The sequence below is a fragment of the Sinocyclocheilus anshuiensis genome, unplaced genomic scaffold, assembly GCF_001515605.1.
Source record: "Sinocyclocheilus anshuiensis isolate Anshui unplaced genomic scaffold, SAMN03320099.WGS_v1.1 scaffold179, whole genome shotgun sequence".
NCBI lineage: Eukaryota > Metazoa > Chordata > Actinopteri > Cypriniformes > Cyprinidae > Sinocyclocheilus > Sinocyclocheilus anshuiensis.
Genome location: NW_015549577.1, coordinates 166520 through 180480, shown reverse-complemented (window position 1 = coordinate 180480; position 13961 = coordinate 166520). Strand labels below are relative to the sequence as shown.

Genomic DNA, 13961 nt, shown 5'->3' with positions numbered 1-13961 from the left:
TCTTGGATGCCCTGGGGGTAAGCAGATAAACATCACATTTTCATTTTTGGGTGAACTATCCCTTTAAAGAAGAAAATAGTGATCATGATCATGCTAAAAAAAAAAAGTTAAAGTATATCAAAAGTAATACATACTGTTAATATTTCCTATGATGGCTTTGTATAAGGACTAAAATATTTTTGTTTGTTACTGCTGAATAATGTGCTATTCTGAAGACTAATGTGAAGGTTTAAGAGCATCACCAGAGGGGAAGATTTTCAGTGATTTAATTTTATCTATCCCTTTAAAACACCTCTGTAACAACAGTGTCATCCTCTTCAACATGCTGATCAGGAAATGTGTAAGCAAATATAATAGCGTAATCAAATATTAGATTAGGTGTGGATGGATATGGGGAGGGTCTCTAGCAGAGGGCAGAGTGAGGTTCGGCTGAGACCAGGGAGATTATTTTAGAGGTATTAATTGTCAGACCAGTGGATGATTTATAATGCAGATCCATTTCTGTCCAGCCTGATGAGCTTTTGCAATGGTGTCGTGTCTCCAAATGACAGGCTCAAGTGTCGCCCAAGGACAGCTGCAGCCCAGCGTCTAGAGCCAGTTAAAGAGGCCTCACAACTGTCTTACTGAACTTTTCCAACAGAGGGCTGTAGAGCAAGTTTCTGCTGCAGCCCAAACAGAGGGATGCGCGTGGAGGAAAATTCAGATACATTCATACTGTATGACTTTCACATGGCTTAATTGTGCTCAGTTAACATTTATGGTGGCAGCTGTTTCTCAGTGCCTTGTGGTCTGTAAAACAAGGAATGAGGTGTCCCTGCAGACCGAACTGGCGAATCTGGTGAAATCATCACTGAAATTTTACTTCTAAATCAATTCATCTAAAAATATAAATGGATCAATGCGACTACGATAAAATAATAGCCATTTGTAGTCTATGAAAGCTGGACTGTGAGAGAGAAATAGAGACAGTGAGAGAAACAGTCTCACTTCTCCTCACAGATGAACAGCAGCAACTGTCCAAGCTGAAATGTCAGCTTGTTTACTCATGCATATTTATGACTGGGTGGTGGTTTGACTGGTATGACTGACAACATATGGTGACTCACATTGACATGGAATTAGAAATGGTTGAGTCATGCCTTTTTCAAATGAACTATAAATTATCACAAATAATCATCTCACAAATGTGAAGAATCCTTTGAGATTCTACTGTTGATTTTTGTTTTTCACTGTTGAACAGTAGTGTACACAACTCATTTCATAAAACAGCTTTGAAAGTAATGCCAGACTGACTGTAAGTACTGCTACTTTTAGATATGTCCTTGCTCTATTTAAATCTTGCAGCTGTCATACATTCTTATAGCATGACATCACGTGACATATGGAAACTCGGATATGTTTAAGAAGCTTTGAATTCTACTCTTATTGAAGAGTATGAATAAGACATTGAGCTTTACATAAAGAGACCCATGAGCTGCATGGGTTCAATACAATTCATGTCTTTGTGTGAAATCTCCTCATGGAAAGATAAAAGAATATTTGAGTATATTTGATTAATTCAGTTCCCATCATTATTATTATGCGCTCTATCCATCTATCTGCAGAATGTGACACCTCAGCACAATTCACGAACCCTTCCAACATGTTATAGTTCCAAGCAATTATTAAAAAGGTCTAAAATTGTGGTTTTCAACCTTTTTGTCTCCAGTGACCCCCATTGTACACAACAATATTTGAAGGCTGCATGACTTCGCCAGTTGTTGTTTTTTTTTAAAGGGTTAGTTCACCCAAAAATGAAAATTAGGCTGCGTTTTACTCACCCCCGAGGCATCCTAGGTGTATATGACTTTCTTCTTTCAGACGAATCCAGTCGGAGTTATATTAAAAATTGTCTTTGATCTTTCAAGCTGTTTAATGCCACTCAGCGGGTGTTGCATTGCTTCAGTCCAAAAGAACTTAAATAAAAATCACCCATCCATAAAAAAAGTGTCTCACACGGCTCCGGGGGGTGAACAAAGGCCTTCTATAGCGAATCGATGCATTTTTGTAAGAAAAATATCCATATTCAAAACATAATAATCACTTGAATCTAGCTTGCGCTCACTGTTGTAAACAGAAGCAGTTCCGGGGGAATGACGTATGAGGTCGGCTTTGCGCATGCACCGCTCAAAAGTGACACAAGCTTGAAAGATCAAAGACAATTTTTTATATAACTCCGACTGGATTCGTCTGAAAGAAGAATGTCATATACACCTAGGATGCTTCGGGGGTGAGTAAAACTCAGCCTAATTTTCATTTTTGGGTGAGCTAACCCTTTAAGTTACCAGAATATGATTAAGCATAAGGCCTTTACTCACAATTTCTACCTGATAATATGTTTGGCATAAGTAGAAAAAGTACATTCATGAAATGTATAAAAATGACCATGGAATTGATTCATTTATATGAAAAATCCAGGTCAGAAATCTCACTTTTATAATTATTAAAAGAAAACAATTGTTGATGGGTTGAATTAAAATAAATATAGATTTTTTTAGCTTATATTAATTATTGTTTTGTCTTTATTTTAAATGAGGTCATCTTGGGGCACCCTTAAAAATTTGCTGAGTCCCCCTATAGTGGCCCCTGACCCCCCAGTTGAGAATCACTGGTCTAAATGCCTATGCGTATTGATTTAGAGAGGGAAAAAAGTAAGATTATTGTCCTCTAGAGGGAGACAGAGATTACAATATTATCATAATAGTAACAGACTGTTTTTTTAAGACATTCTAAAATATTTGTAATGAATTATGGTATCTCTCACCAAACTATGAAATTAAACTATTATTAACATTATCAATGTGTCAGTAAAAACAACAACAACAACAAAAAGACGAAAAACAAATATGGCTAATCCTCATGCACAAAAACCAATTTGTGCCGTAATCAAAAATCATAAAGGACATCATGAAACTAAGTCATAAGGAAGGAAATCTATCTGATGTTCAGTGCCCTGTGAGGTTTGCAGTGTAATCCTGGGGATTGACTGTTGGATTCTGTGGCTGGGGGGCAGTAAGTATGTGATAAGGGTGGAATCCTTCCTGCTATCTGAAGTGATGAGAGACAAATGGCAGGATCCCTCAGTCAACACAGGGAGAGACAAGCCCTGCAGTTCACAGACTAAATTTAACGAGTGTAGACAAGCTATAAATAATTCAGGGAGAGAGACAATGAGAGTCAGCCACAAAAGCCCAACACAAGTGTGTTTCTGAGCCCTGGATCTGTGGGCTGGGAAAAAGAGTTAACACATCTTTAAAGAAAATTACAGACAATAAGGGCATAAGGAATCAAAGCTTTAGTGATCTTTTAAAATAAAAAATAAAAAAGTACTATGAACACATACTAACTTCCAAAACTCTATTTATTCCCCAGTGAAAACAAGAGCATGAAACTTAAGCTGCTAAAATGGCTTGTTCTATTCTTTTACAATTTACCAACATCATTCAGATTATGACCATCATTCAGAATGCATTTACAAACATGACCAGTGTTGGGCAGTAACTAGTTACAGTAATAATATTACTTTTTGCAGTAACTACTAGTAGTGTAACTAATTGCTATTGAGATTTCAGTAATAATATTACAGTTACCATCCATAAAACAGCTTGTTACTTAGTTACTTCTGATGCCTCAATCCCTACTGATTTGAAATCCAATAATTCCTAGATTTATTTTCACGACTTGCACAGGCACATGAAGTCACTAGTGCATCAGGAAAGCTTGGAATATGCAAAAGCTTACATTCAGGGGATGGAAATATTGCTTTTGTCAGGAGAAAAGGTGATCTGAACACTGATGTGTAAGTTTTGGCATTACTTTACTCTGGCATTACATGGCTTGCCCACCCACATCCCTCTGATCTCAATATAAATATAAAATAAAATCTTATGAACTTATGTGATTTCCTTTGATAAAATACTTCATGAAACATAATCATATATGGGTAACAGAGAAATTATAGCTACTTATAAATTACTTTTGAAAGGAGTAACTAGTAACGAGTAATAAATAAAAATTTTGGAGTAAAGAGCCCAACACTGAACATGACCAACTATTTTTGCACATTTAAACCCATCACCCCTGTACAATGTAATGCAAGCTTTAAAAAGAGGCTGCTACTGAAGAATGTGAACATTAAAAACTATATTGGACCCAACGGTCTGGTTTCACATGCACAGGGGCCGTTTGTACTCTTAATGGCACAGCAGCAAATAATGAACTCAAAGAAGTTGTAAGAGTCAGAGAGATGGTCTTATGATTTGAACTTATGATTGTTTGGGGCACAAAAATAAATATTTTAGTGGACCCAAAAGACCACTATTAAAATTACATGATGAAATTGAGACACAACGACGTTGTTCTTCCATGACCCAATATTTTTCCTGAATTGAGCTTTAGATGAGATTAGTAGAAATCTGAGAAATTATTGATTGATCCAAACCCTGACTGATACACACTTACGATACTTACCTCACCGATCTCTTCCTTGTAGAGGCAGAAGTGGACGTTGCTCATCAAACTCTCTTCACACTTGATGGCCTCAGTAATCCATTCAATGCTTCCTCTCTCCAATTTTTCCAGTTTCTCCTGTAACTGCTGCACTGACAACACCAGCAGACGCTTGGAGCATAAAGAAAGGGTTAAATAGAGAAGAATGGTATGGAACTTGTTTCATACTGTTTCTATCAAAGCAACAAGGATCAGTATGTATTTATGCATGAAGAAGTAAGAAATGATCAACATGATGGTTCTACAGGTACTGTTCACATTATGTTGTGTAAAGAAAGTTGTCAGGTTCAGGTAAGGAAATCCAAAGAATGCCTGAAATCTTTTGAAGATAATGAGGGCATGCAATATTGTTAAGTAACTGACACACCGACTGCTGCACAGTGCTGGTGAGATCTGCACCCAGCGAGAGAGCGAGCTTGTACAGATGGCGAATGTGCCTCTGCCTCTCTTGGTGTTGGGTCAACTGAGTCCTGGCCTGGCTGGTGTCACTGAACACAGTCACTGGTTCTGCATGTAATACAGTATCCAGCTTTAAAAAAAAAAAAGAATCAAATCGCTTAGTCAACAACTTTCAGAATATAATATAATATAATATAGAAAGAATAATTATTAAATAATAATAACATTTTAAGAAACTATTCACCATTTCTATTTGTCTACAAAATCGAAAAATTAATTAATTAATCAATTAATTACATAAAATTAAAAATATTATTTTTTCGCTCTACAAGGTAGTTGAGATCGAGAAAAACAGTTAACAATTATCCAGCAAGTGTCCACTCATTCAGTACTTTTTAAAACAACTGTATCCAATTATTAAATAATGATGATGATGGTGATTATTAATAATACTATTACTAGTGTTTAGTCACAATTTATAGTTGTTAGGATACAACTCGTGACGTTGGCTAAATGAATGAACACGGTCTGCACAGCTGTTATCTAGAGAATGAGTAGTGGCTTTGAAAATGCTTTTATTTTTTAGCCCTCACTATTTAATTCTCATAATCCTATTATTTCTCATAATTCATTAGAATGAGTAGGTGGCTGACTTTTAACAGTGCATATTAATTCTGGTTTTGAAATCCATTACAATCTCTTGTCAAATGATTTTTTAAAGTGTTCTGACAGAAATGGGACTTTACCTCTTGATAAAGCTGATGAAATTTACCGGCCATACTGAGAACGGTTTCATACTCCCTGATTTTATCTCTGACACGCTGATGTAGCTGCAGGAGCTCAGAAACTCTCTCGTTCTTCTCTTTTACTGGTATTCCCTTCAAGCTGAGCAGCTCAGATGTCTTAACCAGGAATTCCACTTCTGCATTCAGTTGCTATGAAGTTTTTAAAATTGAGCTTAGTTGTATAGACAATAAATCATAAGCGATAATGAAATTAAATGATTTTTCTTACCAGGAATTCTGGCTTTACAGTGTTGAAGTTCTCCTGTAGTTTAGACACAGCCTGAGAATCACCCCCCAAATCAACCTTTGATGCTGGAGCAAAAATCTCCTCCATTGCCCTTAAATCATGAAGAACCTGCAGGCAATTAACAAAAATGTTGAGGGCACTTAAAATGTATCAATAGCTTATCAGGTTTATCAATAAGATTTTGTTGGAAGAAATACAATTACAGTCTTTTTAAATGCTTTAATAATTATTTAAAATAATACGGAGCATTTCACAAATCATTTTTACTTCCATAATCTGATGTATTTCTGAGAGAAATCAAAAGTTACCTTTTTTAGTTGATCCTTCATTTTTTTCCATTGCTTCTTTACAGATTTTATCTGACTATAATGCAATTGCCAGGATGTCCACGAGTCTGCTAGTTCAGATTTCTTCTTGGTCAGTGTCGCCATATATTTTTCTACAACATGCTCTGCTGCTTTAACGTTTAGATTCAGGTTGCCACTGATCTGCAATAAAAAAAATAAGGATTTAAAAGTTTTAAACCCCAAGACACTGCCATAGATTTGTAAAGACTACTAGTTGTAAGTTTGCATTAAAATGCTTTACAAAGTTTCTTACCATGTTAGAGGAGTTAATAAAATTGTTGCCCAGGTCCTGCATGGTGAAAAACTTCTGCAGCAATGACTGCCACTTAGCATTTAACATATCCTTCATGGATGCACCTGCTCCTTCATTTTCCTCCTCTTCCCCTGGCCTGTTCTTGTAGCATTCCTGAAGTGTCCTTATTTGCTCCTCAACCTGTGCCACCACACAAAATGTCATCATTAGAATATAGGTTTTAGTCTAATTGGATACCTCAATACTATAAATATATGTTATAAACATAACCATACCTCATCCGCACAGCGCAGAAAGTCCACATAGGGTCTGAGGCTTTCCACATGTGATGAAATGTTTCTAACCAGTGTTTTCATCTCCTCTGCCAGAAGTGAAGCTTTGTTAGACAACTCGACTGTATCTGAGGATTCCAGCCCCTTTAGTTCCTTTATAAAACCAGCTATAGCCTCTGATTCTCTCATAGCATCCTGCAGAAAAAAAAGCACCATTCAGAGAAAGACCTGTTTACTATGAGAAGATCTTCATAGCCCTTTTACTTTTTAGGGGTTGTATGAAATGGTAAAATAACAACTCGCTTTGAACTTTCCGTATCATATTGTATTCTCAGTCTAGGTAAGCATTAAGTCACCTGAGACTGTGAAAGTAGCTCAACATGCTTGTTAAGGGTGTCCTCAGCCTCAGTTAGAGATGAACCAGGCTCTGTACTAGAAGAGAGGACACTGTTGCTGCTCTTAATCCAAGCAGAGACCTGTGGGGATTCAGGAGTTTGAAATTAATAATAATGAGGAAATATATTCACTTCTCGACAAGCTACAACTTTACGACAGATTTATCAGCATATAAGAAATAATCTAATGATGCATTTAAATTTTAGGTTAATTTTAGGAAAACATGTACATGTTAAATCAATTTTGTTTTCGATTTTTTTTAACAGCATAAATAAAGACATTTATTTATTTTCAATACATTTTTGCATTTTTAATCAGCATAAAGGCATGAGCAAATAAAGCATCCATGGGGTCCATGATGTTTGAATACTTTGCATAAATTATGTAACTGAGTTATTGTTATTATTAGTAGTAGTAGTAGTAATAGTAGTAGTATTGGGTGGAGAAATGTTAAATGAAATTGACATTATGAAATACAATAAATAAATATTTAAATTTGATGTGTTATTTAATTAGCATGATTAAAAAGTAATAATAATAATAAGCAAATAATAATAATAAATTTTTGCATTTAATTTGTTTTTAATCAGGATAAAAATAGCAAATAGCAATAGCAAATACAATCACAAAGAAAATACTTTACATAATTTACGTTTTTTAATTATAATTATTATTAATTTGCCAACAAAATTGACATTTCATGACATTCCACCCTCAATTATTATCACCCTCATTTATTATTAGAATTATTATTAGATCTAGATATCAACTACATAGAGATTGCCACAAATTTTACCTTATCCACTAGTTCTTCAAATGAAGACACCAGCTGCTGCCTTTTGCCTGTTAACTCTCTGTGGGCGTGACACTCATGGCTCAGAACCTCCATTCTCTCTTTGATGTATCCCAGCATCCTTTGCAGCCCTCCACCTTGGGCACTAACAAACAAACAAACACACATTCCCTATGGATGCCTGACACTGCACAGAACATCCCAATCCTTTTATCAATCCACTGAAAACCTGGAGTCTGGATATCTGCTGTGATATAGGCTCTATTTTTTACCACACTGTAGCATCTGCTCTTTGTCTTCTCACCTTTGTGGGTCGAGCTTTTGAATTAACAGCTGACCTCTCTGAAGAGGTTCAGCGGATGTGTCTTTTATACTCCGTGAAAACTCTTCATGTTTCCTAGCCAGTGCAGGTAATGGCAGAGGTTGATTCTTCAGTTCCTTTATAGCAATCTCTATGATGCCCAGCACCTCAAATGCCTGGGGACCAAAATAAATAAAAAAATAAAGATGTAATTTAATCCTGTGTTTTTAATGCACAAATGCGGATGACTAATGTTTGAGTCAATATTTGAAAGCATTATGACCAACATAAAAACATAGTGTTACTTTGAATTTCAATGCATTTTCTAATCATTATCATCATTCATATATATAAATATATATATATAAAATAATATAAATATAAAATAAAACTAAAAAAATACATATCAAATTGCTGAGAGAACCCAAATGGCAAATTAATAATTTGGGTTGGATATAAATTGATGTCATGACTAAACAGCTCTATATCACTGTATGCAACACACTCCATGAATCACTCACATTATACATCTCCACTAGGGGGTACTACCTTCAATCACAAAAACACAAATGACACAAATCTCTAGAATGTGGTCAGAAGAAATATAGCCGCTGAAATGTTTACCAAGAGTTAGGGCGCTATCAGCTCAGTTATCCAAACCTCAACTTAGTCAAAGCATGTGAAGTGCTACTACATTACATACTTTATTAGCACTGCTGTAAAAGGCATTGCTCTCCTTCAGATGAGCCAGACGATTCATCATGAGGCTCCAGAACTGCTCGTGTGTAGCTTTGAGTTTTTCACTCTTCTCTGACAAGTGCTGAAGTTGTGTGGACTCATTTGAGGAAAGCAGATCTGACGCCTGCTGTAACAACCTCTCGACCAGCACACCCCACTCCTGAAGAAGTATAATAATAAAATAAAAAAGATTATGATTGTGTTGTAATATTGTAAGGTATTTCTATGAGGGTATAAGACTTTCTCAGACTTGCAGTAATGTGCTGTGGTCAAACTTAAAGGGATAGTTCACCCAAAAATGAAAATTCTGTCATTAATTACTCACCCTCATGTCGTTTCAAACCCATAAGACCTTCGTTCATCTTCGGAACACAAATTAAAATATTTTTGATGGAATCTGAGAGCTGTCTGACCCTCCATAGACAGCAATACAACTGAAATGTCCCCAAGTCCAGAAACGTGACACAGCTGACACAGAACAGCATACGCTGTTTACGTCCAGCGGATATTCTCCAAAATGGCGCTAGGGTGACGCGGAGGAGACGAATTGTTGAATAAAGTCGTTTTTTTTTTCTTTTGCGCACAAAAATTATTCTCATAGCTTCATAAAATTACGGTTGAACCACTGATGTCACATGGATTATTTTACAGATCTCCTTGCTACGTTTCTGGACTTGGGAACATTTCAGTTGTATTGCTGTCTATGGAGGGTCAGACAGCTCTCAGATTCCATCAAAAATATTTTAATTTGTGTTCCGAAGATGAACGAAGGTCTTACGGGTTTGAAACGACATGAGGGTGAGTAATTAATGACAGAATTTTCATTTTTGGGTGAACTAACTCTTTAAGCACTTTATTATAACTTGATTATTTTCACAATAGCACTAAGATTAACAGAAATAGAGATCTAATGTTACTGTCACTGCTGCTCAATGAGAGAATGAGAATTAGCTTACATGATGGTTGAAACTTATTTTAAAAGCTATATAATACCATACACATTTCTGTAATTATATTTATGAAATGATTCCATTTCTGTTATTTATTGATGCCTGTGATGTTGTTTTCCCACTAAAATTATGTCACAAATGATGAAATTTAACAGGATGGAAACACGAGGACAAAAAAACAAACAAAAAAAAAACACTGATTACCGATTAAGCGTCAAGCACAACACTAGTGTTGTTTTTGGCGGCCTGTTTTAATTTTAGTTTTAGTCTTACGTGGCACCCCGGTTGGGAAACACTGGTCTAAATAATGCCGCGAGTGGGGCTTGAGGAAGTGACGTTGCCTGCGTCTGCGCAGTGCGACCTGATGCAGCCCCTGAAGTGAGACACAGGAAATACTGCAAAATAATAATAATAATGCGACTAAACGAGACGAAATAACGTTATAACATTTCGTTTCATCTCGTTTTGGTCAACGAAAATGAAGAGACATTTTAGCATAGTTTTTGAATGATGAAACACCTGAAATATTTTTAGTAAATCAGTTTTTCAAGTTATGTAGCAGTCCATAATGCTTGAGCACAAATGCCAATATCCACTCAAACCAAAGAACTGAAATAATTTTAAATGTATCCATATGCTCACTTAATCATAATATTTTTAGAAAAGAAAACTAATTTGATTTTCATCTTGAAAAATGAGAGTTGAATATTTTATTCAATATATTTTATCAGTTCATTTAAAAGTCTAGCAATCTTTTACCTTGGCTTTCGGTTCAAACTCTTTGTATTCACGTAACAAGTCCTCATTTTCTGACAGAGATGAACCCAGCTGACTGTTTTCCAGAAACAAAGTAGCCTTTTCCTTAAACCACTGTGTTACCTGTTTAAAAGCACATATGACACAGTTTTAAAATGCAACAGGGTCTAAAAGTGTGAGACCTCAAGAGAAAATGATTCTACTAATCAGCATAACAATATAAGCTAAAAATACAAATAAACATATTTTATTATTTGGTATGTACTTAATGACAGAAACACTCAATCTGACATGCATTAAACCTGATGATCATGCTCCAAAACCTCCAATGGAAGCAAAAACATCTGACTGTCAGGCTTTTTTTCTTCATTGTTTTTCTTATACCTAGAAAGAGTTTATCTTCTTCTTTTAACATTATACATTTATTTCCAGGTTTAATGAAATAAATAATGATTCAATTAAAATATCTCTTAGCTGAATAATAAAAATAAGTCATTTACAGATATTATTCACAGTGATTTAAAAAAGTATATTAGCAGTAACAACATTTAATAATATTTGAAATTTAACATTGTTATTCAAAGCATTAGTGCCCTTTAATGAAAGCAGTAAGTGGGTTTTCCACAGGGATCATATCAAACACAAGCATGTGCCCTGTCCCCCTCTCAGCATGTTAAGTATGCTGGCCAGTTATTTTAGTTCAGCATTTTTAAAAAGGCAGCCGGTCATCAGTGTGTTTTTGCAGAGTGCCTTTGAGCATGCTTGAATAATCTTTACCATGTGAGAGTTTGGACAATCTAATGTGAACACACAAAAAGCAACTGATTATAGCTATATTCTTCATATTGTATTTAATTACCAAGCTATTCATTACAAAAATGGCAGTGAAAATGTAATTTTTTCCTGAATTTTCAGCAGCCATTAATCCAGTGTTCAGTGTCACACGATCCTTGAGAAATCATTCTAATACTCTGACTTGGTGTTTAAGAAACATTTTTTTATTATTATCAATGTTGAAAACAGTTCTGCTTAACATTTTTGTGGATTTGTTTTTTTTTCAGGATTCTTTGATGAATAGAAACTTCAAAAGAACAGCATTTATCTGAAATAGAAAATGTTTGTAACATTATAAATGTCTTTACAACTCAATTTAATGTGTCCTACTGAATAAAGTATTAATTTTTCAAAACAAAAAAGGAAAGAAAAGAAAATAAGTCTTACAGACCCTAAACATTTAAATGGTAGTGTACTAAAACTGGTGCAACTGATGCCATATCTATTGTTTATTTATTTTTAATAGGACTTTACTTAAGACACGGTACATCCATTTTCTATAATAAATGACTTTTTCTCTGCTAGAGAGACTTACCTCCTGTTCCTGTCTCTCCCATTGTCGAATCCGGTAGATCATTTCCAGCTCATACTGTTGTTGTCTCATGCAAAGGTCCACTTGCCGGCGTCTGTCCTGCAGAATATCCATTAAACCTTCCACCTTTCCAAAGCTGCTCCAGGCCCCGTGAGAAGCTCTGCCATACTGCAGGGCTTGCAGGGACTGGAAGTCCTTCAAAAATTCCAGCAATTCACGACTCTTATTCAACACCAGCATTGACTTCTCCAACATCCCTGAGGATAGAGCACAAGCTTTGTAATACATTGGTGTGTTTTAGTCTACACAGTGTTTATGGCAGATAACAAAAAACTCTATTCACACACATATTTGAAAGATATTTTGTGGCGAGAAATCCAAACATTCCTGATATAAGATCCCAAAGGCCAATCTGAGAACAATTCCTCTTGATTCATTAGGTTTATATCTGCATGGCTCCTAGGCCGTAACACAGTCTCATTATAGCATTACTTGTCTGCCAAAGCCTCCAGTAGAGATTTTGGTTTTTGGCAGGTGCTTGGGTGCTGCTAAGGGGTTCCAGGGCATCATAAGCCGGTCGTGAGTTTGTTACAAGGGTGTTCAGAATGGATGCTTTGGAATGACAGACAGAATTAGGAAATAAAGCTCTTACCTCTTCTAATAGTGCTGTGTCTTTGAAGCAGTTCATCCGTGTTGTCTGCAGTGATTGATTTCTGGCCAACACTCTGAAAGTCTTCAGCTTCATCTATCCTAATGGCAAACTGTAATTGAAAAAGTTTTAAAAGCAGCTGAAAAAGAAAAACTGGTAAGATTGAGAGGCAAGTATAAATTGCAAAAAAAAAAAAAAAACTGGCCAGATGAACATATTCATCTAAATTTCAAAAAGGCTGCATTTATTTGATCAAAATACACATACACACACACACACAAAATATTACAAGGAAAAAACTGTTTAAATCATATTTTAAAATGTAATTTATTCCAGAAAGCTAGAATTTTTCTGGAAAATTTATTTACTGTCACTTTTGATCAATTTAATGCATCATTGCTGAATAAAACTATATATATATATATATATATATATATATATATATATTAAAGTTTACTGACCCCAAACATTTCAATGGTAGTGTAAATAGTTTCAAAATAAGAACATAATATCAAAGTGTAACAGAAATTGTATGCAACAACAAACGTGCGAACTGTGTAGGCCGATTCGTGAACAAATGACTCTTACAAGCTATTTTTTTCATCTCTCTAAAAGACTTGAGTCAATGTTAATTGTTAAATTCCTTTTGATTCTCTCAGAAAAAATGATATCTGAGATCTGGAATGTTACATTTCTTTCAGCATCTGCTCGGAAACACTGTGTGTGTACTCTGCATAATCAGCTTCTGGTGAATGACAACTCCATCACGTTACATAAATGATAGCAGCAACCTTCAACAGATGAATGCACTCCAATCTACATACATCATCATAACAGTAATTTAGTGGGAAGCATGTCTGTTGAAATGTTATCAGCAAAACGCATATTGCATATTGTAGAATGCAGAAGAAGAAATTTCAACACACTTCAGCAATAAAAAAAGACACACAAATGTTTGTCTAGGGTAATTTGTGCTTATTAGTATGGTTGAACTGGATCATCGAAGGTCAGAAGCAAAGACATTGGTTAATAGAATGGGATTAAATACATAAAGGATATTTGTGTTGTTTAACATTTAATTATTGCAGGTTTGCGTCATATTCTGAGTTGCATTATTTTTATTCATTTTGAGGAATACTGAATCTGTGTTTTGTTTTGTTT

At 35.2% G+C, this 13961-nt stretch overlaps 1 protein-coding gene across 2 annotated transcripts in view; it reads right to left on the bottom strand.

Annotated features, from left to right (window-relative positions):
• ccdc141 (coiled-coil domain containing 141) overlaps nucleotides 1-13961 on the bottom strand; it is a 29546-nt gene that overhangs the window by 8309 nt on the left and 7276 nt on the right. For both annotated transcript variants that reach the window (XM_016445619.1, XM_016445618.1), the window contains exons 4-17: nucleotides 12804-12912; nucleotides 12155-12408; nucleotides 10789-10908; nucleotides 9045-9239; nucleotides 8345-8517; nucleotides 8044-8185; nucleotides 7208-7327; nucleotides 6855-7046; nucleotides 6580-6759; nucleotides 6288-6467; nucleotides 5962-6087; nucleotides 5694-5882; nucleotides 4916-5077; nucleotides 4510-4659 (exon numbers count right to left, since the gene is read on the bottom strand). In XM_016445619.1, the coding sequence (XP_016301105.1) occupies nucleotides 4510-4659; nucleotides 4916-5077; nucleotides 5694-5882; nucleotides 5962-6087; nucleotides 6288-6467; nucleotides 6580-6759; nucleotides 6855-7046; nucleotides 7208-7327; nucleotides 8044-8185; nucleotides 8345-8517; nucleotides 9045-9239; nucleotides 10789-10908; nucleotides 12155-12408; nucleotides 12804-12912 (2292 nt within the window). The remainder of the gene's footprint in view (nucleotides 1-4509; nucleotides 4660-4915; nucleotides 5078-5693; nucleotides 5883-5961; nucleotides 6088-6287; nucleotides 6468-6579; nucleotides 6760-6854; nucleotides 7047-7207; nucleotides 7328-8043; nucleotides 8186-8344; nucleotides 8518-9044; nucleotides 9240-10788; nucleotides 10909-12154; nucleotides 12409-12803; nucleotides 12913-13961) is intronic.